This window comes from Propithecus coquereli, unplaced genomic scaffold, assembly GCF_000956105.1.
Source record: "Propithecus coquereli isolate 6110/MARCELLA unplaced genomic scaffold, Pcoq_1.0 Scaffold249, whole genome shotgun sequence".
NCBI classification, from domain to species: domain Eukaryota; kingdom Metazoa; phylum Chordata; class Mammalia; order Primates; family Indriidae; genus Propithecus; species Propithecus coquereli.
The window spans coordinates 3,394,743-3,418,692 of NW_012148052.1; the positions used below are offsets into that span (position 1 = coordinate 3,394,743).

Sequence of the window (23,950 nt, forward strand, 5' to 3'; positions counted from 1 at the left end):
AACCATGAATTTTCATTACTGAAACTACAAGGTTAAATTCACGATAGCCAACATCTACTGTACATAGAATATGAAAAGAAATAGCAATTTAAAAGAGCAGAGAGAATAGTTTTTCATAAGAAAGATACTAGAGGAATGGAGATTACCCAATGTTAATAGTAACACATTTAATCTTTCTGTTTTATGACCTGAGGACTTGTTTAATCCTATCACGTGATCCTTTGCTGGGCTTCTATGTCATGACCATGTCCATCCCAGAGGGCACCATGAGGTAGGTGCGTCGTAACACCTCGTTAAATGACTGTTGTGGGGCCCAAAGTGTGCCTCACTTGCCTCTCCAGCTAAGTGCATTCAGGATGCTGGGAAAATCCAGTTCATCATGTTCCCAGGGTGTGCTCACATGTCAAAAATGACTTACTTTAATCAGGGCACCCCAAACAAGATAGCGTAGATAATCTAGTCTCTGAAGGCTCGCCCTCCCCTTTTATCTTCCTTCTCTCTGCATATTCCATTTTCTTGGTCCCTATGCCCTTCAACTCATAATAGTAAAATTCCCATATTTCTAGTGCTCTCATCTAAGTAAAGAGACAAACAAATGAGTAATTTATCCTAAGCCATGTCTATATTAGCTTAACATGTTATAACTCCCATGGGAATTTGCATTTTAAAAGAAAATATTTGAAGATGCAAGGCAATGAAATGATTCTTGGCCAGGTGCAGTGGCTCACAGCTGTAATCCCAGCACTATGGGAAGCTGAGGCAGAAGGATCACTTGAGCCCAGGAGTTTGAGACCAGCCTGGGCAACACAGCAAGACCCCCATCTCTACCAAAAGAAAAATGAAATTAGCCAGGCTTAGTGGTGCACGCCTATAGTCCCAGCTACTCAGGAGGCTGAGGCAGGAGGATCATGTGAACCCACCAAGAGTTTGAGGCTGCAGTGAGCTATGACTGTGCCACTGCACTCCGGCTTGGCTGACAGAGTAAGACCCTGTCTCAAAAAAAAAAAAAAAGATACTTGATAGGGAACACTTTACATACATCTTGCTTGGAAGAAATGAAAGCTATTTCTTCAGAAATATACTTAAAGCAGCCAATGTTCAGAATTAAAAAGGACTTAAGGAGGTAATTAATACCGGTGGGGAGGGCGGTGGAGGGTGACAACAAAGTTAAACAGTTGGAAGTTGTGAATTAATTTCTGGGGCAATTTCAAAGGTAAAAAGTAAACATTTTTCTCAAAAACAGGAGGTAACACTATTCTAATTAAGCAAGGGTTACTTACTTGCAATTGAATTCACTAGTAAAGATATTCTTAGTATTTACATTGCTTCAAATATTTCCCTAACATTGGGCATAATATTGCTGAAGTTAAAAACTCAGAATATTCCTAGTACATGTTTGACTATTCTGATAGATCTTTACCTGAGTGAAAAGAATTGTGAGGGGTAAATCCTATTTCTGAACCTACAGGATCAGACCCCGATGGCAACCATTTCAAGTTCAGTTATTCAACCACCAAAGAGGCCATCATTTTCTAAGGGAGTTATGCTGGCCACCTGACACTGGTTGGAGCACGCGTGTTAGTTAAAATTCAGTTCTAGATGTTGTTTAACAGGTACCGAGTTTTGGTTTTACAAGATGAAGAGAGTTCTGTGGAGAGATGGTGATAATAGCAGTACAATGTAAATGTACTTAACTGTACACTTAAAAATGGCTAGGATAATAAGTTTTATGTTATAAGCATTTTATAACAATTTGGAAAAGAAAAATCAGTTCTCTGTCAAATTGTGTCTTTTAAATCTTTGTAAGTGAAGTTTTCTATATCTTCACTTATTTGGGGGAACCAATACGTCTAATGCTCAAAAACATACATAGTATCCTAGGTACAGATATACCCATTCTTTAGGCAGGAACACTGTTTTAATCTCCATCTAAAACATCATGATTTCCTCTGCCATGGATGAATTCAGAAACTGAAATCTCTGATTTTGGCAGTACCAGGAGAACTGGCAAACTTACCTAATGGAATATTTTCACTTTTTACATTTGGCTAAAGCAACATGCAGTTTAAGATATCTTTCATCTTTAAAAACATCTGTGTAAGTAAATCAAAGGAGATAAATTACAGTGTACACTGACATTAAGAACCTGTCATAAACTTCATAGTACCTTCAGTATAACATTCTCTGTGGTTCAGAGACCTAAGGAAATGCAACACCAATGAATATAAAATCTACCATAAGCAGTGCTTCTAGAAGCCACAAAGAACCCTCAATAGCTTCAACTAACTTCTCTTTTCAATTATCAACACCCTTCCAACTCACTTATTACAATCCACCCTAGTCCTTAGGTGTTCATCCCCTAGCACTATTTTTCTATTTGATTAGAAATAGCTTATCCCATCCATCACTGGTTAGAGTTATGCAATCTATTACTGCTGGGGAGTTCTACAGCCCATAGTCAACAGATCGGGATGATTACAGAGTTCCAGGAGGGCACTCCTGGAGAGACACAGTCTTACCTTGTTTGCTCCAAGGGATGCTGAAAAGGCTATTTCCATAGGAAATAGCTATGGCCCACCACATTTCCTTGGGGTTCCAATTTTCAGGTATTAAGATTAGGACAAAGCAAGCAGTGCTCTCCTTGGCCAGCAGCACAATGCTATCATAAACAGAGCAGGCAGCAAATAAACAGGCAACCAAGGATTCCAAAATGCCACATGCAGCATCTCTTTTGTTCGGTCCAATCATACAGGACAGGAAAAATAAGACCTTATTAATAGACTTGGAAAGGAATAATGTTACTTTACTGAGTTAAGGTTAAAAATGATACAAACTGTCCCTCACTTAAAACAATAGAAGATTTTTAAATCAAGGATATTGGTTTATGATATGATTAAATTCTAAAAACTGATTATACCCTTTTCAAGTTTTCATCAGAAAAGGTGTTTTCAAAATTAACTATTCTTTAAAAAAAAGGAACCTCTAATAGAAATTATTTCTGCTTGGCTTTTACTCTGGTTTACTGGAGTAAATGCAGAATGAGTTACAATGGGAGGAACTATTTATGGGCACATCTGAATTCACATGAGAACTGCTCCCTTTAGCTCTGTCCTCACTAAATGCTTCAGAATGACATAAACCACTTCCAAAGAAGTTATATAACTATACTATAAACATTTATTTCTGCTAGGCTTAAAAATGAATCTTAATAATTTAATTATCACAGGCTTGGACCAATAATACACACACAGAAAGCAGGTATGTCGGCCCCTGAGACACACAGCATGGTAGTCAGGTACATACTCTAGAGCCAGACTGCCCTGGATGTGAATCCTGTCTCTACCATTTATTTGCTCTTTGTCCTTGGACAAGTTATTTACATTTTCCATGCCTCAATTTCCTATTCTGTAAAATGAAGCTAATAGTATCCATACCTCACAGGTAGTTATGAGGCATAAATATGTCATCTGTAATTATAATAGTGTATGACACATAATGCTATATAAGCATTTGTTAAATAAATAGAAACTCAGAACAAATTCCATGGATACTGTCTAAACAGGAGTATTTTATGCCCCATCAGCTTAAAGAAGCGAGAAAAGCCATGGTTCGGCTATTTCAAGCATTCAAGAAGGCAGCAGGTACATGGAGCCAAGAGGTGTTAACAGGGTAAGAAGCGAAGCCATTCTCAACGGGCTGGGGTGTGGGAAGAGGGACAAAGCTTAGAAGCCAACCTATGGGAGATTGACTGGAAATCGAAGAGCTGGAATCAGAGCGCTTTATTTTACTCCCAGGATGGTGAACTAGAATAAAAAATACGTAAACACAAAGAAACAGAGCAGGAAATGCAGAAACTAGTCAAGGAAGACAAATTGGCAGACAGTAGGGGAGCCTTCTGTACACCCACATGCAGCTCTGCTAACAGGAAAAAGGAAAGGACACAGTTGAAGAGGGTTTGCCAAATGGACTTCGTCCTCTCCCCCGTTGCAGCCCCCACACACCCCTAGCTGCAGGTGCCACCACTTATGCTCATATTATACTGTCAATGCTCTTTCGCCTTTGGGCTGGTGGGCCAGCCTTTTCACGTTTAGCAGAAAGACACCCGTGGTCTTGCTTAGGCAGCCATCTGTCTTAGCAGCGTCTGGGCTCACTGGTAGGTGGCCTTTATCCTTCTCCTGGTCAAGGGGGCTCACTGGTCCCTCACTGTATAGGAAGGGTCCGACAGTCTCCCTTAGTTTCAGTCACAAGAATTACAGGCAGAGGGATATGAGGCACTCAGAGGGAACCTAAAGGGCTTCATCAGGCTCCCGTCTAAACTGGTGTTAATTTAATACCCCAAACTGAAGCTTTTGGATAACACCAATACATTCTTAGTTCTCATTACTGCATTCCTTTAAAACTGTCTCCCCCGACAGCATCAACCTCTCCAGCTTTTCTCCCTGGTCTACTCTGGCACCCCCAAGTTCCAATCTGTGCTAGTGGGATGACACCTGGGCAGCTAACAACAAAATGAAAAGCAGACAGACCCCACCATTGATACTTCCTGTAAGCATGAAAGAGCAGTGGTGGGGGCGTACCTAACACACGATTCATGCTCAGGATGGTTCCTTACCTCGGCAGGGATCGTTTTTCACTAAAAATTCATCCAAGGCCATCCATCCTCCACCAACGCGAACCATCACTGTGCTGCGCAGAATACGGACCAGCCGCAACTGCTGAGAATCCCCAAACTGCAGAATCAAGTGGAAATTTAGTTAGTAAGTATGCTGAAAGCAGACCTATGCTTTTTTTTTTTTTTTTCTTTCCCAAAGCAGACCGTATTCAGATAGGAATGATAATGTGTAGCTTTGGGAGAATTTTAAACTCTATTTTTCATTTTTACATTTTCACAAAAGGATTAAAAAAACAGAAAAGCAGAAACATCAAGCTAAAGACCAGTGTCTTGATATACTTTCTATCCGGGATAAAGTTAACTTTTGATGGTCACACCCTGCCCCTGTACCAAAAGTGGGGAGGATGGACAAAGTGAGTTGGCTGATTTTGATTTTTTTTTAAAGAGACTCTGTCCAAATTAAATCTCCATATTTCTTGTTATAGTAATTTGTTTTCCTACAAGAAAGGTGGTGGATGTCAACTTCTGAATACGGTGTGCTCAAAAATTAAATGGAAAACAGCAAATACTATTTCGAGCTTTAAGGAAACCCTTGCAAAGCATCATTATTACAAGCTTAGAAGAAAATTTGATTTTCCGCATCAGGTTTTCAGAAATTAACCCTAAGTATTCTCTAATTGCAGTGTCACAAGCAGAGAAGTTTCCTCAGCCAGAACAATTGATTAGATAATATTTATACTAAAATTTAGTTGAAATTAAGAATTCAATCTCTCATGATTATAAATAGTATTCAGTAATCATCTTGGATGTTAAAACAAGCATATTTCTTTCTGATATTTATTTTTTCCTTTTTTTTCTTGTCTAACATTCCTACTGTCCGGCCCTATCTTAACATTTGGAGTTTCTCATTGCATAAATTACCCTCTTCCCAAAATGAAGAGGCAAAAGAAGAGAAGTATGCTGAGATTTCAAAACAAACATCAAAATTTGGCTGGAGAGATAGAATTCTGAGTTATTTAATTCAAGGAGAATGTTCCTGGGATATGGAGGTGGGGGAGAAGGGACTATTTAATTACTTAATTAGGATTTTCAAAGTTATAAAGGAGAACCATAACTTTGAAACAAGGCACAAAAATTGAAAATCCAAGAACGAATGTTTGAGGTCACATAACCATCTCCCTCAAAACTAATATATCTGTGGTAATTCTCTGTATTCAATAGCTGCCATGACTCAAATGCACTGTGTGTATGGACAAGGCAACTGAAAAATATTGTATACCCCCCCCAGTGCTTTACTTTGAACATAAAAATAGTTCCACGTCTTTCATCTGATATCATTTTAACATTTCTACACAAAGTGACTACAGCAACAGCATGGTGTGTAGAAGCAGCACTGAACCCAGAGTTGTGAGGGAAGAAACGTCCTGTTCTGGGAAGGAAGCTGCCCTGCTGGCTTCTGTGGGAGCCCCTCAGAAGCTGGGCCCATCGACTGAGAATGGGAGGCCGCCTGGGAGCAGGTTCTGAGAGGAATGGAGGATCCCACCAGACCCAAGAGCAGTGACAGTCTGAGTCACTCACTGTACAGGGCTTTCTTTGGATGGGTAGGAGGGGCAGGGGATATGTGCCTGTATGAATCAGGAAGGGATCCCAGGCGGGCTTTATTCTTGGAACACTGTGTCTTATAATTTATTACTCCATTTATTTCATCGTTTCCCGCTTCCCTTAACTTCTCACCGAAGCTCTATTTGAAAGATTCTAACTTGTTTCTGCTGAGCTATGGGGAAAAGGAGGTTTGACCCAAGCCAGTGGCCAGAGTAGCTGGGGAAGTTGAGGCCAGAGTAATGAGTGGTGGGAGGGGTTATGGCAGCTCTAAAAAGGGAGACCTGTGCATACCTGGTAAAACAGGGTTGTCAGTGTAGCAAAGAACTTGGAACAAGAGTCCTAGGGCTAGTAACCACTAATCCCTCCTCTTACGGGGAAAACCCCTTACAGAGACTGGGGTTCTTACAGTGGCTCTGATATTAGCTGGATGACAGCAGGCACGTAATCTTTGAGGCCTCAGGTGCCTTGTGTGTAAAATTACCTTTGTAATTCTGTTCCCAGCATTAGAACGAACTCACCCTCTTCTGGTTAATGAAGTAGTGAGAGGGCGTCAGTACCCTTCAAAGGTACCCTAGTACCTGCACGTGGTCATTAGCAAATAGGCATACCACACACTGTCATGCAATGATTTTTTTAAAGCCCATTTGAATTTTCTCATCTTTAGTTTTTTTCTATCCCCTGTTCTTCTCACTGGCCCAGAACATTACTGTAGTTAGTGACTATTACAGTGCCTGGAACTTGACACTGTTAGAGGACCTCAAATCAACTCTTAGTGTTTCTAATTTCATATCAGAGAGACAGATTTTACTCATGCAACTTCCTTCCACATGTGAAGACACAGGACCCCAGAGCACTCAAAAAGATTTGAAAGGTTAGCATTACCAAGTGGAGTCAAAGCATCCAATCTTTTTTGCAAGTCTAATATGATCCCGTTAGATTTTGGCTGGGTGGCCATAATCAGTGAACTTCAGGCCATAGCCATTTATGATTTCTACACTACACTTCTCTAATACTTTATTATCATCTTTAGCCAATCTAATTTTAAATAGAAAAATTCATCTCCTTTTAGGAAAAAAAAGTACTTATATCCTTTTGCTGCAGGACAGCTTTGCAATGCTGGCCCTGTTAGCAGTTTCTCCATTTGGTAAGACAACCGGATGTGACCCAGGCATGCTTCAGATTATGTCCTCTCCCCACAGCAAAGATCAGGCAGTATTAACTACACAGACCATATCCACTGAGAAGGAGAACATCGCAAGGCACACTGTACCTGATTGCCGAGGAAGAACTACAGACAGTAAGAGTAAAGGACGGAGGAAATGGAGGGGAAAAAAGAGAACATTTTGTCAAATTAACACTAAGGAATGAAAATCGTATTATCACATTACTAGTCTTCTGGCAGAGCGACATACACTGAATGTATTCTTACCAAGCTCCTGCTACAGGGATGTGGCTTTACAAATTAAGAAGGCCTAACTTTCCACTCTAAATTGCTGTTAACATTTCTCTCATAGATAATTTAAAAAATAATAAAACAAAACCCAATAAGTAAGCGTAAGATTACCTGTAGCTTTATTAAGTAAATGTAGGCAGATTTCACCTAATGCTCCTCAGTGAATTACAGCATGGTGTGGATTTGGTGTACTTGGAGGACATTTTCGAAGTACTAATGGAACGTGGATTTTCCTGTTTCTCACTCAGTGTATACAACTTTGCAATCTAACATGGCCATCTAAATTCTCTTTGGCAATCATAGATATTTCTCAGGACTTTAGAGAATCCTGAGGAGCTGATGAATATATTTAGAAGTCCTGTTTTAGATTCTTTCTATGCCCCTGACACTGGTTCCAAAAGAGGCTAAAACACAAGTATAGTTCAGTCAGCAATAGCCACACATAGCATGGCTTTCCAGGGAAGACCACTGAGCCTGGCATCTCCCCAGTGCTCCTAGGCCCTACTCTGGCCCAGCTCAGAGCAGGTACCACATCTATTGAGGCTGTGACACAGTTGTCACAGCCCTCTGTGGCCTGGGAGCCAGTCAGGCTCGTGAAGACCAGCTCATTGGGGTGAGTGGTCAGTCATTAGATACAGTTGTTTTCAAAGGTGCCTCATCTCCCTAAGACTTTGGTCAGCAGTGAAGTGACGGCTCTGAAATGTTTCCTATCTCAACACTCAAGTAAAAGCTATGGTCTGGATATGGCACTAGTTTTCAGATGAACAGGACACCTGACATTTGGCATCTACAGAGATGAGGGCCAAAGAGTGATCGCATCTCAAGTCCTATGGGCTTTGGGCCTCCAATCATCAGGAACAAGAAGGGAAGATTATCAAGCAGACTATAAGGAAAATGGCCACCACGAAGGACTGGTTTTTTTCTTCCTTACCCGGTATTTATTCTCTCCGATCTGCTCCACCTGAAACCTTTTCGCACATTTGCACTGAGCCACTTGTCTCGTGACCTATTGGTTATGAACAAAAAGAAAAGTGTAGAACAAGACTTCCTATTCAGAGAAATAAAAATCCTTTACATATAAACAGAGAAGCTAATCATTATCCATTTTTTAGACATTTCAGGCTTTTGACATACACATTTATCTTGTTTCAAATTAATACATGTTGCTCTTACTAAGTAAAATAATTAAGACACTGAGAGAGAAAAGGCATGAATGAAATTCCCAAGTAACTATACAACACATTCTTCTATCCTGCTTCAAAATTCCTTCAGAGAAAAGTGCTAAATATGCATGCATTGAAATCAAATGACTAATAATGCAAATTATGAACTGATCTCACTTTCAACCTAGGGGCCTGGGATTTTTCCAGAAGTCAGACCTGGTATATTCCAAGGCCACTTCCAAGACCTGCCCCATTGCCTCTCCCTTCCCAAGATCTGTTATCAATAATGCTAGGATTTCTATGCGGTACTAATGAATTTGCTAGTTTCAATGTGATACAGTTTTAAACTAGGCAAAAAGCATGGCAGGTACACACCATCTGAAACATTACATTTCACCCCTTAAATACTACATTTGAAGAACACTTCTCTGGATTCTGAGGTAGGACATTCAGGACTGAGACAAGTTCATCCTAAGCAACATAGTTGAACCAGGATGAGTATAGTACCCTGGAAAGGTTCTCTGCAACCTTGGATTCACTTGAGTGATCCATCTAGACTAAGCCAGGGATCCTCCGGGGCTCTTTGAAATGCTATCCAAAAGGAGATCCCAGAACAGAACTCCAAATAATTACCTCCCAACAGACAAGTCAAAGGGTTAATATGATAACTGCACCCAACCAAATTCAGGACAGTATGAACCTATGGTGAAAGATGTACTCAAAATACAATTATTTCCTATACCTCATCTTCAATTTTATCTGCATCGGTTGTTGGTCGATAAGCATCCTTGTTGGGATGCAGAGCAGCCACAAATTCATAATAATCAATGTAGCCATCTCCATCTCGGTCAAAAATGTCAGCCACAGCAGTCATCTCTAACTTGGTGGTGGGGAACTCTGGAGAAAATCACATTTTGAAACATTAACTCAGAAGGCTTATTTGGTTGGTAGTTATATAAATACTTGAAAGAAAAAAAATTATGCTTGATTTTTCCTGCAAAGCAAATGCATGTCTGCTTTACAAAAGCTAGGAGATAAAACTATAAAAAAGATAAAAGTCACCCAAAAATACAGCATCCAGAGACCACTCAGTTACATTTTTGGTGTTTTTTTAATAGACCACCCCACCCCCATACATTAAAAAAAAAGTAGTATTTCACATTTCAGATACACCCAAATGCAAAAACGTAATATTACAACCACCCACAGATCTACCAATCAACTTAAGAATTTGCTTATCCACTCCACTAGTATTGGATGTTCAGATTATTTCAGAATAGTGACATTTTGAAACAGCATGAAGTTACTCCTTTGTTTAGATTACTGTCTTAGATTCCTAACAAATTGCTTTCCAAAGAGAAGTGTGAATATTTATAGTAGCCGGAGTGATTTACTAAAACATAAATCAGATCATACTGTTTCCCAGCTGAACCTACTACCTTTACAGTAACATTCGAACTCCTCACTATGGCTTACAAGGCCCTGCATTAACTCGCTGCTCCCTACCTTTTCAACTTCATCTCTTTCCACTCTTTTCCTTGGTCTTGACACTCCAGCCATGTTCACCCTTCCATTCCCGGAAAGTGGCAAGCTCACTCCCACCCCAGTGCTTTGTACCTCCTGTCTCTGTAGCCCTCTGCCTCTAGCTCTTCCACAAATTTTCACGTGGCTGCATCTCAGCTCAACTATCACTTCCACAGTCAGGCCTTCCCAGACCATCCCACATTTAGTTGCACAACTGTGAGAAGTGCTTTGTGATCTTGGTGAGTCACTTAACTACTTTGTGCCTCAATTATTTCTTCTGCTAAAAGTGAAGCAGATCATATACTTTGTAAGCTGTTACACAGATGTAAGAAACTGCTTTTATGAAAAGCTTATTTTTTAAAACATGTTACTTAGAACCTCATCATTCACAAAAATAGCTCCTTATTGATACCTCAAACGTGTTTATCTTGCCCCAATGCATCAAACAGACCCGTTTTTTTTATTCCCAGTGAGATGAGATTCTTTTCTCTTTCAAAATGATAGACCACCGTTAGTAAGCAGTTACATTACTTCTTCTCCAATGTTACACCTTTAACTTCACAAAGACTGTTCAGCCAGAATATTACAGCATCTACAGAGTAAGTGCAAGTAAGTTTGGAATTATGACTAGACTCACTGGATGCTAAAATGCCATCGATAAACTCTTGACGTGTTATCTTCCCATCCTGGTCCTTGTCAATGCGCCGGAAGAAATCCATCACCCGAGACTTTTTGTGATTCATCCAACGCATGTATTTTTTCCTCCAGACGTCAAAGTCAAAGTTGGCAAATTCCTTCAACTAGAGAGAAATCAAAGGTATCAGTAAGACCTACTGTTTTGGTTCTCAAAGCTGCCCACAGCATACCAAAACTTTCAGACACCAGTAAAGCCATGCAGGCCTTCCAGAGGGCACCAACGATGATATCTATGTGTTGCCACTTTTGTGAGGGCACAATCTGGCTCCTTCACTTAAAGCCATGACTATTTACAAAAGCTGAGGCATGATGGAGTAGCAGGAGAAACAGTAACTGAACAACCACCATGAAAAATACAGAGCACGTAGAATGAGAATGGGTGAAGCCAGCCTTGCTTTCCCTTTGGGCTTTTGAAAGGATCATCCTCTTAGATGTAAGAAATAGATTCTATCCCAGAAGGGAGGTCCTTAGCATTCATCACTTACATTGCACTATAATCACACATATGGCCCACATCAGGAGGCTCATGCTTCCCACTATTTTCTGAGACTTTTATGAGAAAATTTGAGTTCTGGATGGAAGCATTAGGAACACAACCCTGTGCCCAAGCATATTTCTTTGGAATGGCACCAAAGGGAGCAAACTGCCCATCTGACCTCCATGTTAAGTATTTGGCCTTGATAGAAAACAGCAGACCTGTTGCAGTGGGCAAGGCGATTCCAGCTACTTGGACTACATTAGTGATATATACTCAGAATGACTTAAACAGTGCAGCAGTTTTCCCCCCTGGTCTTTCAAACTCCAAAGTTGGAAGGAATGGGGGAAAAAAAGTGCCAAGAATCCAATATGCTTACAACTCAACTGACCTACGGAGATAACAACAAAAAAACACAGAACACTCACTTCCAGGCATAGCTGCTTTGATATGCAAAAATAAAGAAATATAAAAGATATTAGAGATTTGTTTTGGAAAGTGGGAAATGTAGTACTATATATTTTTTATATTGGGTAATGACACTTCAAAATAGCTTTGCTTTTTGTGAGCTAGGGAAGACTAATAAAATAATAAGATCATAAAAAATTACTTTTCTTTCATAATTGTATAGTACATATTTTTACATGAAGGGATCAATAATGGTCATTTTTGTGCTATGCTACACATCTGGAGGTGAATTTCCCACGTTCTTAATTCTCAACCACAGCAAGGTGCTGAGGAGGATCAGGTCCTTCACAGGGACTGGCTAGTTTCTTACTTTCTATAACCAGATGCTTCAGCCTACTCTGCTGTGAGTGGTTTTCTTACAAATGTGTCTTTTCTTACCCAGAGGCCTCAAGGAAAAAGGTCTGTTTCTACTTCTGAAGAAGTGGGTCAAAGCACACAGGTAAGAGAGCCTCAGAAGGGCTGTGTTTTGATAAGAACACTTCCCCCCAGAGAAGGCCACTCAGTGGAACCTTACCTCCTCCAGTCTATCCAAGGCATCATTCAGCTTCCGCTGCCGCTCCAGTGCTAACAGCCATACCTGCTGCCAGCGGGCAGAGAGCTGGTTGATCCGTGGGTTTTTTGCTTCAGATTGTGAAAGGATTGGCATGGGAGGAGGTGTGGGCTGACTCAAGGACTTCCCTAAAAGGAAAAATAATCACAAGATCAGAATAGCTGGTTTTGTCAGTCCACAAAGAGAAACAGCTCTATGTCTGAACTGAGGAGATCTTTACAATAACATCCAGTTAGTAACTGAGAAAAGAAATACGGGACTTGGCAATATTTAGATGTGGCGGAGTACTAATTCCAAAACTATTGATCTTCCTTTCTAGCCAACAGGTACTGATCTGTCTCCTACATATCTCCAGCCAACTCCGTCCTACCTTAGTGAACTGAGGACATGTCAATCCAACTAGAAAAGCAGTGGATTCTACAGGAGCTGTTTATTTTTGAATAAATTAGACAAACCAAATGTACGTGGCTAGTGTTGAGGACCAAAAAGATGGAAAGGTCACGGTTAAAGAACGGGCTTAACCACCCCATCATTTTATACCAATCCAAGAAAACGGAGTATAGCTCCTGTCTGTCAGCATAAGAAAAGTGAGTTTCAAAAAAAGAGATTTTGGTTCAATATGGCTTTTTAAAATGGAAAAAAAATTTCTTGATCAGCCCTTGGAAAGTGCTCATCTTCAATCAGCAGGAATGAAGCATCTTAACATGGCAAGATGGAAACATACTGCTACCTCTACGGGATTTCTCGATGAAAGGCGCATGGGTAGGTTCTATATTTTTTCTTTTGTATGTCTTGGTGACCCGGTCCACATCAGGCTGTTTGCGAGTCATTTCCTCCATAAACATCTGTTAAACACAAAAAATAGGAAAAAGAGTTGAGAGTTTCCTTGGAGTCAGGCAACTTCTTACTAACAAAGGCCGTGCCCATGACAGACTGACCGAGTGACAGTGCCCTTGCACACTTCCTCACTCCGTTAAGAACCTTGATTGAGCAAGGCACTGTATCTTTAGACCTGAAGGAGTAAGACATGGCCACTGACTTCAAGGCCCTCACAGCTGAGTGATAAAAACCAAGAAGAGCACTGAAGGCCACACAGGGTGCCAAGGGAAGACCTGGGATGGATACCTCACAGCCTGTGGTGGCAGGAAAAGCTGCCTGGAGGCTGGGACTGGGGCTGAGCTGCCGAGGGATGAATTAGTCAAACAGCAGGAGGGCAGTCCCTGCAGAGGGTGCAGCCTGGGCAGAGCCAGGAACGCCTGACAGTGTTGTGGACCAGGACCCTTCCACTCACTGGCTAAGCAGAAGATGCCATCAGAGGAGTGGCAAGAGGTGGGGCTGGAGAAGTAGGCAGGAGAAAGATCATGAAAGGCCCTATGTCAGGCTGATTGGGATTTTCTTCTGAGAGCAATGGGGAGCAACTGAACGATTTTGATCCAGGGAAGAAATACAATCAGATCTTTGTTTTGAAGCTATTATTTTGACTTCAGTGTAGAAGGCAGAGTGATGTGGGGGTGGAGTGGGATGGGTAGTGACCAGCAGTGAGGAGACAGGTCAAGAAACTGATGTAGTAGTTGAGGTAGAACATGGTGAGGAACACAGCCATGGCAGGAAAGATGGAGCCAGTATTTTGAATGTAGGACAAGCCCTGGTGATTGGCTAGATGTAGCAGGTAGAAGAAAGGGAGGTGTTCTAGACACATCACAGGCTTCTGTGGTGGGTGACTGAGGAAAGAGGAGGCAGGGAGAGAGAGGCTGAGGGCACAGAGGGGAGGGGGGATAACAGAAAGGAGAAGGATTGGCCTTCAATAGGAAGATAGGAGGGAAAGTATCTCAGGAGGGAAAGTGTCAATGCAGGTGTATCTCATAGGAAGGACAGATGTTCCTCAACTTATAATGGGGTTACATGCTGATAAAACCATCATAAGTTTAAAACATCTTAAGTCAAAAACGCATTTAACACATCTAACCTACCAAAGATCATAGCTTAGCCTACCTTAAATGTGCTCAGAACAATTACATTAGCCTACAGTTGGGTAAAATCATCTAAAACAAAGCCCATTTTATAATAAAGTTTTGAGTATCTTATGTAACTTATCAAATACTGTACTCAAAGTAAAAACCAGAATGGTTGTATAGGTACTCAAAATATGGTTTCTACTGAACGCGTTTTGCCTTCACACTATCACCAAGTTGAACTGTCTGTATAGGGAGGTCTCACTTGCTAGGACAATTATTTATATAAACTAAAAAGACCATATTGTCTGCAGTATAACTAAGCAAGATCCATGCTTGCAATCACAGTAAATTTTCATGGTAAAAAACCGTATTTGTTTTCTAAAGATATATTATGAAGATAGCTCAACTGAGTTTTCTTCATTCAGTTTAGTCTGATGTATTAGCTTAGCCAATCTCTGGGTTTGTGCAAGAGATCCTTCTGAACCCAGGTGTAATGGGGATAGGCCAGTGGGCCCTGGGCTCAGATGGTCAAAAAAAAAAAAAAAACCCAGGGTGTGGCAGGCAGACTTCTATGATGGCCCCCCAAGCCTCCCACTCTTGGTGTAAAATCCCCTCCTCTCGAGTGTGGACAACACCTATGAAAATGATGGAATATTCACTCCCTTGATTACATTCCATTCTGTAAGACTCCATATAGTACCTTAGACAGATTCTCCTGCTAACTGTGAAAACACAGTGAGAGGGCTGTGTGGCTAAGACCTGAGGGGGGCCTCTACGAGCTGAGAGCAACTCCTAGCTGAGGGCCAGCAAGAGAATGGAGACCTCTGTCTTCTAACTGCCAGGAATTAAATTCTGCCAACAACCTGAATGAGCCTGGAAGGGGACCCCGAACTCCAGATGATGCTACAGTACTGATTGCTGCCTTGATTTCAGCCTGGTGAGACCCCAAGAAGAGGACCCATTTAACTCATGTGCAGATGCCTGACCTATGGAAACTGTGAGATAAGCGTGTGCTATTTTAAGCTGCTGAATCTGTGGTAATATGTTAAGCAGCAATTAAAACTAAGCCACGGGGCAAAGGTAATGGGCTCCATGGCCAACACAGGGAACACCAGAGACCACACAGCGGGGCTAAGATACCTGATGCTCGGCGATAAGGGCTTTAACTCGGTCGATGTTTTGAGGGATTGGCTCCTGGTCCCGCTGGATGAGGGTAGTCTCAGCCCACTGGATCCATGCCAGAAGTTCTTCCAGGAGCTCAGCATTGGCCATCAGCTCTGACAGGGCAGTTTCAAGACGCTGCTGGTGCTGCTTAGCCCATGTCAGGACCTGTGGAGAAAGAAGGAAACCATGGCCTTTTTCGGTCAGGCAGATCTTGTTTCCAAAGCCCTTTTTCGTCTAATCCTCACAATGACTTTTTAGGGGAGAGACCACCCAAGCAGTCAAAAGGCTTCATTCTTACCCCAGTAACAGAGCTGGGATAAGAGCTAGAACGAGAAATCAGCTCTCCTAAAAGCCAATGGAGTACAGTTGTCTCTTGGTATCCATGGGGGACTGGTTCCAGGACAGCCTGTGGATAGGAAAATCCATGCATACTCAAGTCCTGCAGCTGGCTCTGCAGAATCTGTGGATGTGGAAAGTCAGCCTTCCACATAAGGGCGTTTCACATCCTGAGAACTCTGTATTTTCAATCTGAGTTTGGTGACTGATGTGGAACCCCTTGATACTGAAGGTTGACTGTGTTTATTGAAAAAAAATCCACGTATAAGTGGACTTGTGTAGCTCAAAATGTGTTGTCCAAGGGCCAAATGTGCTTCCTACTACACACAGGACTTTTCAGGAAGGAGAGAAGCACTATATATGACATGTCCATTGGAAGTCACTACTGCTGCACATTACAAGAAAAGTCTTTACTAAAATGCTAACTTAATTTTTGTTGAGATATTCACAGTGGACAAAATATTCCTTATCTGGGAGAAAAAAGAAAGCAAGCTCTGTAGTATTTTATCACTATAACCCCATTTTACTGGATGTGTGTAGTCTTCCTCTAAAACTGTGACTCACCTCCTCAAAGCGAGCTCGGATGATGGTGATCCAGTGTTTGATGGTTGTGATGCAATCAGGGTGGCAGACAGCCAGGATGACTTCTCCCATGGCTACTGCTGAGTTCACATCTACTCGCTTTTCTTCCACTTTCTTCATGAATTCCTAAACAAAAAGATTGGAAAACAAAATCTTAAGAAATCTACTTCAGTAGCACTGTTAGTTTACACTGGGGGGGGGGGGAGTTTCAGTATATCTTTTTCTTCCATGTGTTTACACAGACTTCTAAAAGCTGGTATTTAGGTATCTTTGGCATTTTCTTTCCAGTTCTAAAAGATGTGGGAAGGTGAGGGGTTTACAAAAGAATGACTTTCTCTGCTACAGATGACAACAAAGACTACAGACACACAGAGGAATGCCCCCTTTCCTATTCTGAGCTAGTTTCTCTCTCCTTTTTTAATCCTGTTTTTATTCATTTCCATATTTGTAAACATATTTGTCTTGGAAAAATATGACAGCTATAAAGCATTATAATATTTTTAAAATACCCACGACAAAATACAATGACAAAAGATTAAAATCTCTGGGTGGGCCTGTAATCCCAGCACTTTGGGAGGCTGGGGCAGGAGGATTGAGGCCAGGAGTTTGAGATCAGCCTGGACAACATAACAAGACCCTATCTCTACAAAAAAAAAAAACAAACAAGGCCGGGTGCAGTGGCTCACGCCTGTAATCCTAGCACTCTGGGAGGCCGAGGCGGGCGGACTGTTTGAGCTCAGGAGTTCGAAACCAGCCTGAGCAAGAGCGAGACCCCGTCTCTACTAAAATTAGAAAGAAATTAATTGGACAACTAAAAATATATAGAAAAAATTAGCCGGGCATGGTGGCGCATGCCTGTAGTCCCAGCTACTCGGGAGGCTGAGGCAGGAGGATAGCTTGAGCCCAGGAGTTTGAGGTTGCTGTGAGCTAGGATGACGCCACGGCACTCTAGCCCGGGCAACACAGTGAGACTCTGTCTCAAAAAAAAAAAAAAAAAAAAAACAAAAAAAAAAACACAAAAAAAACAATTAGCTGGGCATGGTGGCATATACATGTTGTTCTAGCTATCTGAGAGGCTGAGGTGGGAGGAGCACCTGAGCCCAGGAGTTTGAGGTTACAGTGAGCTATGATCGTGTCATCACACCCTAGGGTGGGTGACAAGAGTCAGACCCTGTTACTAAAAAAAAAGTAATAAAATCTCTGGGTGGGTAACACAAAAATTATAAAAGGGAACAACATTTCCCACCTCATTGGGACAAACAAACCAAGGCCCCAGATACTGCATTATATTCTACAGCTTGATAGGTGGTTCTGGGGGATCAACTCGGAGCCCAAAGCTAATAACATAAGGAAAGTCGAACAAAGGCAGGTACAGGTGAGTAGTAAGGAAGATGAAATAGCCCATATTTCTCTTTATATGATATCACATTTTTAAATTTTTTTTTACAAATAACATGTATTCCTTTCGTAAAAATGAATGAATAAATGATATTTAAGGTGTCACAAAACCCACCAATCATCTCCCTCTCATTCCTGCTAAACCAATGGGCAAGGCTCATTCTTGTTTTATTCCTTTTCATGTGAGGTCTGATATTTCCGAGCAAGAGCTGCTTTCATTTGGTGGGGAGCCACGTGTCACCATGGTGAGTAGCATGGGTCACGAACCCCATGGATGGATTACCTTATGGGTGTCAATGAGAGACTGCAGGGCTTCTGTGTCATCAGGAAGTGCTCCCCGAAAGCGAAGCGTTTGCTCTGCTTCAGAAAGCCACTCCAACAGCATGTGTACTGTGTCCCGGAACTCTTCTGCCTGAAATAACCAAGCATGAAAGATTGAACCTCTCTCTACAGCTGAAGTCCTAGACACTGGCGCATGCCAGGGAAAGGGTCTAAGATTGAGCTCTTCAGTGTACCACAGGCTTTTGGTGGCCTTATCAAAGCTCCACAAAGCTCATCCTTCACTTGCAGATCTTTGCAAATCAACTGAATTCCTTTTTTCGCTAATACAAATGAGTGTGACAGTCTTATAGAACATTCAGACTATCAATTTTTGACTTTATTATATTTATTTCAAGACTGGCTGGAACTGATCCTAATACACTAAAATGAATTTGCTCAGATCCACTTCCTTGAGTTGGCACAGCACATGACTCTTACCTGTTTTAAGGCCTGCTCAAGTCGGCTTTGTTTGGAAACAGACAGTTTACACACAGTGTCCCAGCGAGTGCTCAGTTCCTGGAGCTGCCCTTTCACCCAAGTGGTATCATCTCGACTATTCTCAATTAGCTCTCGGCCTGACCGCTTCAGGACCTGAACAGTTCCTGTTCGCTTTCCCAGCTCCTTCTGGAAAACCTAGAAAAGAAAACAGAATTAGTTTGAGAAATTTGAGTTCGAGAAGCAAAACCATAGAGAAAGTAATCATTTTCTTGGTAGATTCTAATCACGAGTCTTTTATGCACAGAGGGAGGCAGACGTATGAGAAAGAACGACCAGAAGATGTGGCTCTAAATGTCAGCTCAGGTGATTTTGAATAAGTTGCTTGAGTCTCAGTTTCCTCATCTGTAAAATGGGAATAATTATATTAACATTTCAGAATTACCAAGATAAAATAAGAACACATCTGCTGTGCCGAAAATAAAAATTCGTTGTAATTTCAAGGTAAAGTTAAATGTTTTGTGCTGAAACAGGAGGATATCATGCAGTTCAACATGACAGGTGTAGATTATACTAAATTTTGGTGTGCGTGGTGTTATTAAGGATTGTTAGGTTCCTAAGTGGCTTACAAAATCACTCATTCCCATTTTAGGAGTCAGTAGAAATAGATTATCTTGAGGATTTCCTTCTGAATTTAAATTCGTTTTGTGACTCAACTGAGAGAGACAAGCAGGAAGAGGGGGAACCTTGAAGTGAAGTTTGCACGTTGCCAAATCTGAATCAAACCAATTTTGGTAAATTCTTTGTGACTGATGTAGAATTCCAGCAACAGTTTGTTTAAACACATGGAACAAGGAGCCGCCTCTCTGACAAGCAGAGACACAGGCTGTCAGGCTTTCTCCCCTAGATGGTTAACACAGAGCAGAAGGCACATGTAGGCAGAAGACCCTATAGCTTTGTACTTTGCGTAGCCCAGATCTCACCCCTTACCTTATGGGCATCCATGAGGTTCATGACAAGGTCGAGGTCCCCATGCACAGGCTGGTCCTCGGCCAGCTGTGGCTCCACCTTGTATAACCAGTCGACCAAGGCCTGCAAAGCATCCATGAACTGGCCTGAAAATAGTAGGGCTTCCTCCAACTTGTGCTGCCTAAGAAATGCACACAAACCCCACCATTTTTAGGAATTCTTTTTATGAATGGCCCACAATTCTGCCTGCTAAACGGGAATATTGCTTGAGCTCTATACAGAAAGTGACTTCCATGTTACAACAGTTAGAAACAGTAAAAACGTGACTAAGAGGGATGCTGAGACATTTTTAATCAAACCTCTCTTTAGAAAGGATTAAGTGTAGTACAGGGGACAGGCATAGATGCCCAAAGGCATCTTATAGTCCAATGACACATGGGCACACCCTAACAACCCACGGTCTGTATTAATTACTTTAACCACTCCAAGGACAGGAGGTGGTTTTGGTGATGGTCAGGAGTTAGCTCCTAGCTCTACTCCAGTTGTGTGATCCTGAGCTGTTTGTTCACCTCATTGAATCTCAGTAGCCTCATCAAAACAAAAATTGGAGTACAAATAGTACAGAGATATTATAATTTTACCATAGCATAGTGGGCATGAATGGATGAAAGTACAACTTTCAGAACCAAGTACTAAGGTTCAAACTTCAGCTCTGCCACTTAGTAGCTGAGTGAACTTGGGGGAGTTAAGAACCTCTTTGTTATTGTTTCCTCATCTGTAAAATGGGAATAAAAACAGTTCTCACCTTGGTGGTTGGTATGAGAATTAAATGATTATTAGGCGCTGTTTGGCACATATGCAGTAGTACTTGCTCAGTAAAAGTCACATATTATTATGGTTAAATGAGGTAATGACAGAGACTTTGGACAGTGTCTGACACAGTGAGAGTGTTTAGTAAGACAACTATTGGCAATACAAATTGTCGATTTACAAATACTGTAGAGTTACTGATCTTCTATTACTGTTGGCTTGATTTTTATGGACCTGTCCCTTTCTAATACAGTAAGGGTCCAGTTTAAAATGAGACCTTTAATATGTTTTACTCAAATTACTTCATAAATCTTCGAATTAACTGGAGATATTAAGATGGTACAAAACTTCTTACTGATATATTATCTTTATCACCATTTTATAGAATCTAGTAACAGTCTCTTAGTTACTTTAGGATCCCAAACAGACCCCTGAAGGGGGACATTCATGCTCACCGTTCCACAGACTTGCCACAAACAGTATCCCACTTATCTCTGACTTCTCCCAGTAAGTTGTCAAGTTTCTGAGTATCATCAGGAAGCAAAGTCTTTTCTTTCAGTGCTCTGCCAGTTCTAATTGTGGTATCATACACAGGCTGTTTGCCACCAAGAGTTTTCTGAAACTCCTATGTTTCCAGAAAGAAAAGAAAAAAACATGTTAAAAGTCAGATTACATTTTGATTTGGAACAAAGAAATTTGAGTTTTCAAGCTAGAAACCAAATATAGAATGAAAATCTCTATTTCTTTTTTTTTTCTTTTTTCTTTTTTTTTTAAAGAAGACAGGGTCTTACTCTGTTGGCCAGACTGGAGTGCAGTGGTATGATCATAGCTGACTGTAAGCTCAAACTCCTGGCCTCAAGCAATCCTCCTGCCTCGGCCTCCCAAAGTGGTGGGATTATAGTTGTGAGCCACTGCACCCAGACTTTGAATATCATTACTTTTTAAACTAAAATTAGTAACAACTTATCCTCAAGAAATTTATAATTTTTTATTTTAATTTGTATTTTTTAAAAATAGAGACAGGGTCTCACTATGTTGCTCAGGTTGGTCTTGAACTCTTGACCTCAAATCAGTCTTCCCATTTCAGCCTCCCAAAGTTCTGGGATTACAGGCATAAGTCACCATGCCCGGGCAGAAATTTATAATCTTTTGTTTATGCCACATTCAGCAGTACTTGACAATTTCTAAAAGCCTACAGCTTTAATTGGTTACTCCCTTAACCACTTTGTTTAAATTGTTATTTAAAAGAACAAAAATGGTTAGTCAGATGTCTAAATGGAACCCTAGCTTCATCATCTTGACTTTTTAACCAACTGGTTTTCTTTTGACTATCTCTGATTTTTCTTTTTAGCAAGCTATAAACTTTAGTGAATACCAAGCTCGGGACTTAAGAGCACTGAACCACTTCACCTTGTGCTTAGAGAGCTGAAGTTTAATTTTGTCTGGGTCATTGGATATCTCCAGTTCTGAGTCCAGGTGACTCTCGGCATCTTCTAGCCAGTCAATCAGTTTTTTCCAGGCTTCATGGAACTAAAATTATATAAGAAATAAGTTACAACAGGAACAAATGTGTAAACTATACAACATGTGTATGAAAACCATTCCAGAGACTTGATATATGCAGCCCAAAGTTGTTCGATAAATTAATATCTTTCTTTGATAACTTACTTGCTTTGCCCGCTTCCTGGCGTCATCTAGTGATCGACCTCTTTCGATGGATCGCTGGACAACCTTCTCCCATCGAGACTGGACACTAACCAACAAATTCTTGATCAGAACAACATCCTGTTTTTGGCTAAGGAACTTTAACTGATTTCCAGTTTGATCCAGCTCGATGATCTGGTCTCGATGAGCATTCACTTCATTAGCAAAAACCTGAGGGAACAATATTGCTTTTTTTAAGCTTAAGATAAAGGAGCATTCCTTTCAAAAGGAAGGCAATGCCATAATGTCACAGTTACCTTATGCTCCTCTATCTGGGAAAGGACAGTGTTTAGAATCAGGCTGGGAGGAGAAGCGATGTTTAAACTCTGTTCTGCCAGAGTGAGCCAGTTGATAAATTCTTGTAGGGAATTCTGGAATTCTGTTGCCAGGTTGAGGGCCTCTTCCAGCTTTGACTGAATTTTAAATAAAACACACAGACAAAAAGAAAAAGCGCCAAATTCAAGAACTATAGCTTCAATGACAAAGACGTGAATTGTACACCAAATGAAATGACCTCTAAAAAGGAAGTCTCATTACTCAGCTGCCAAGCATGCCTTGTTTGTAAAGAAGGGGACATTTTAATGTTAGTGTTTGAAACTGAAACAACTGGACAAGAACTGTGTATATGGAAAAGGAAAGAGCACAATGAGCAGCCAAAGTTCTTTTCTCTACCACTCTCCACTTCCTGGAACAGGAATAAAACTATTCAATCAATGCAAGTGAACAGACCCTTTAGTGGTGACAGCTGCAAGCTATGGAACCTGCTTCGGATAAAGTCTCCGTTTCCTTTAACGTATTTTCTGTGGTGTAAAAACAGCTAAATGAAAAGCCTTTTACTATAAAGATGATGTCAAATACATGGATTCAGAAAATAAGGCATATGAAAATGTCTGAGTCTGAAACTTATGCTTATGCTACAAGCATAAAAGGTAATAAAAGAAGCCATGACATTCTAGGCAAAAAAAGACAACACTGGATGTAAATTTTTAGACAGTTTGATCTAAATCAGAAGGGCAAAAACAATGGCTCATTCAGGGCAAGTGTTACTCTCCACAAGGACACTTCAATTCCACAGAGTCCACAAGCTCCATCCTCAGAGAACTCTACCCCCAACTTCCTGCCTCCAGACCGTCTGCCAGGGAGGCAAAGTAAAATAATGACAGGCTGTTAAAAATACATACATCCAAATTACTCACAAAAAAAACCCCCAAGATGTACACTAAAAATATTAATGCTGTTAATTCCAGCTCATTGGGTTACATATGGTTTTCATTTTCCTATTTGTGCTGCCAGGTTACTTTTGTAACCCTCTCAAAAAACATTATAATAAATGTTATAAACATGTACAAACCCAATCTATACAAATCAAGTGGAAAAATGAAATCTACCTCAAATCTATCATAGAAATGTTTAGAAATTAATATATTATAAGTTCCTAGATGACAAACCCACAGCCAACATCATACTGAATGGGGAAAAATTGAAAGCATTCCCACTTAGAACTGGAACCAGACAAGGTTGCCCACGATCTCCACTTCTATTCAACATAGTGCTCGAAGTCCTGGCCACAGCAATCAGGCAAGAGAGTGGGATTAAAGGCATACGAATGGGAACAGAAGAGATTAAACTCTCTCACTATTTGCTGATGACATGATATTATATCTAGAAAACCCCATGGATTCAACCAAGAGGCTCCTGGAATTGATAAATGAATTCAGTAAAGTCTCAGGATA

The 23,950-nt window shown here is 40.9% G+C and overlaps 1 protein-coding gene across 1 annotated transcript in view; it reads right to left on the reverse strand.

The window, feature by feature from the left end:
* MACF1 (microtubule-actin crosslinking factor 1) overlaps positions 1–23,950 on the reverse strand; it is a 215,682-nt gene that overhangs the window by 10,327 nt on the left and 181,405 nt on the right. Inside the window, exons 76-90 of the mRNA XM_012646667.1 lie at positions 22,475–22,630; positions 22,182–22,388; positions 21,924–22,043; positions 20,969–21,138; positions 19,725–19,884; positions 18,738–18,932; positions 18,262–18,390; positions 16,563–16,706; positions 15,639–15,827; positions 13,274–13,388; positions 12,508–12,671; positions 10,992–11,154; positions 9,573–9,727; positions 8,599–8,673; positions 4,613–4,730 (exon numbers count right to left, since the gene is read on the reverse strand). Coding sequence (XP_012502121.1) covers positions 4,613–4,730; positions 8,599–8,673; positions 9,573–9,727; positions 10,992–11,154; positions 12,508–12,671; positions 13,274–13,388; positions 15,639–15,827; positions 16,563–16,706; positions 18,262–18,390; positions 18,738–18,932; positions 19,725–19,884; positions 20,969–21,138; positions 21,924–22,043; positions 22,182–22,388; positions 22,475–22,630 — 2,260 coding nt within the window. The remainder of the gene's footprint in view (positions 1–4,612; positions 4,731–8,598; positions 8,674–9,572; positions 9,728–10,991; positions 11,155–12,507; positions 12,672–13,273; positions 13,389–15,638; positions 15,828–16,562; positions 16,707–18,261; positions 18,391–18,737; positions 18,933–19,724; positions 19,885–20,968; positions 21,139–21,923; positions 22,044–22,181; positions 22,389–22,474; positions 22,631–23,950) is intronic.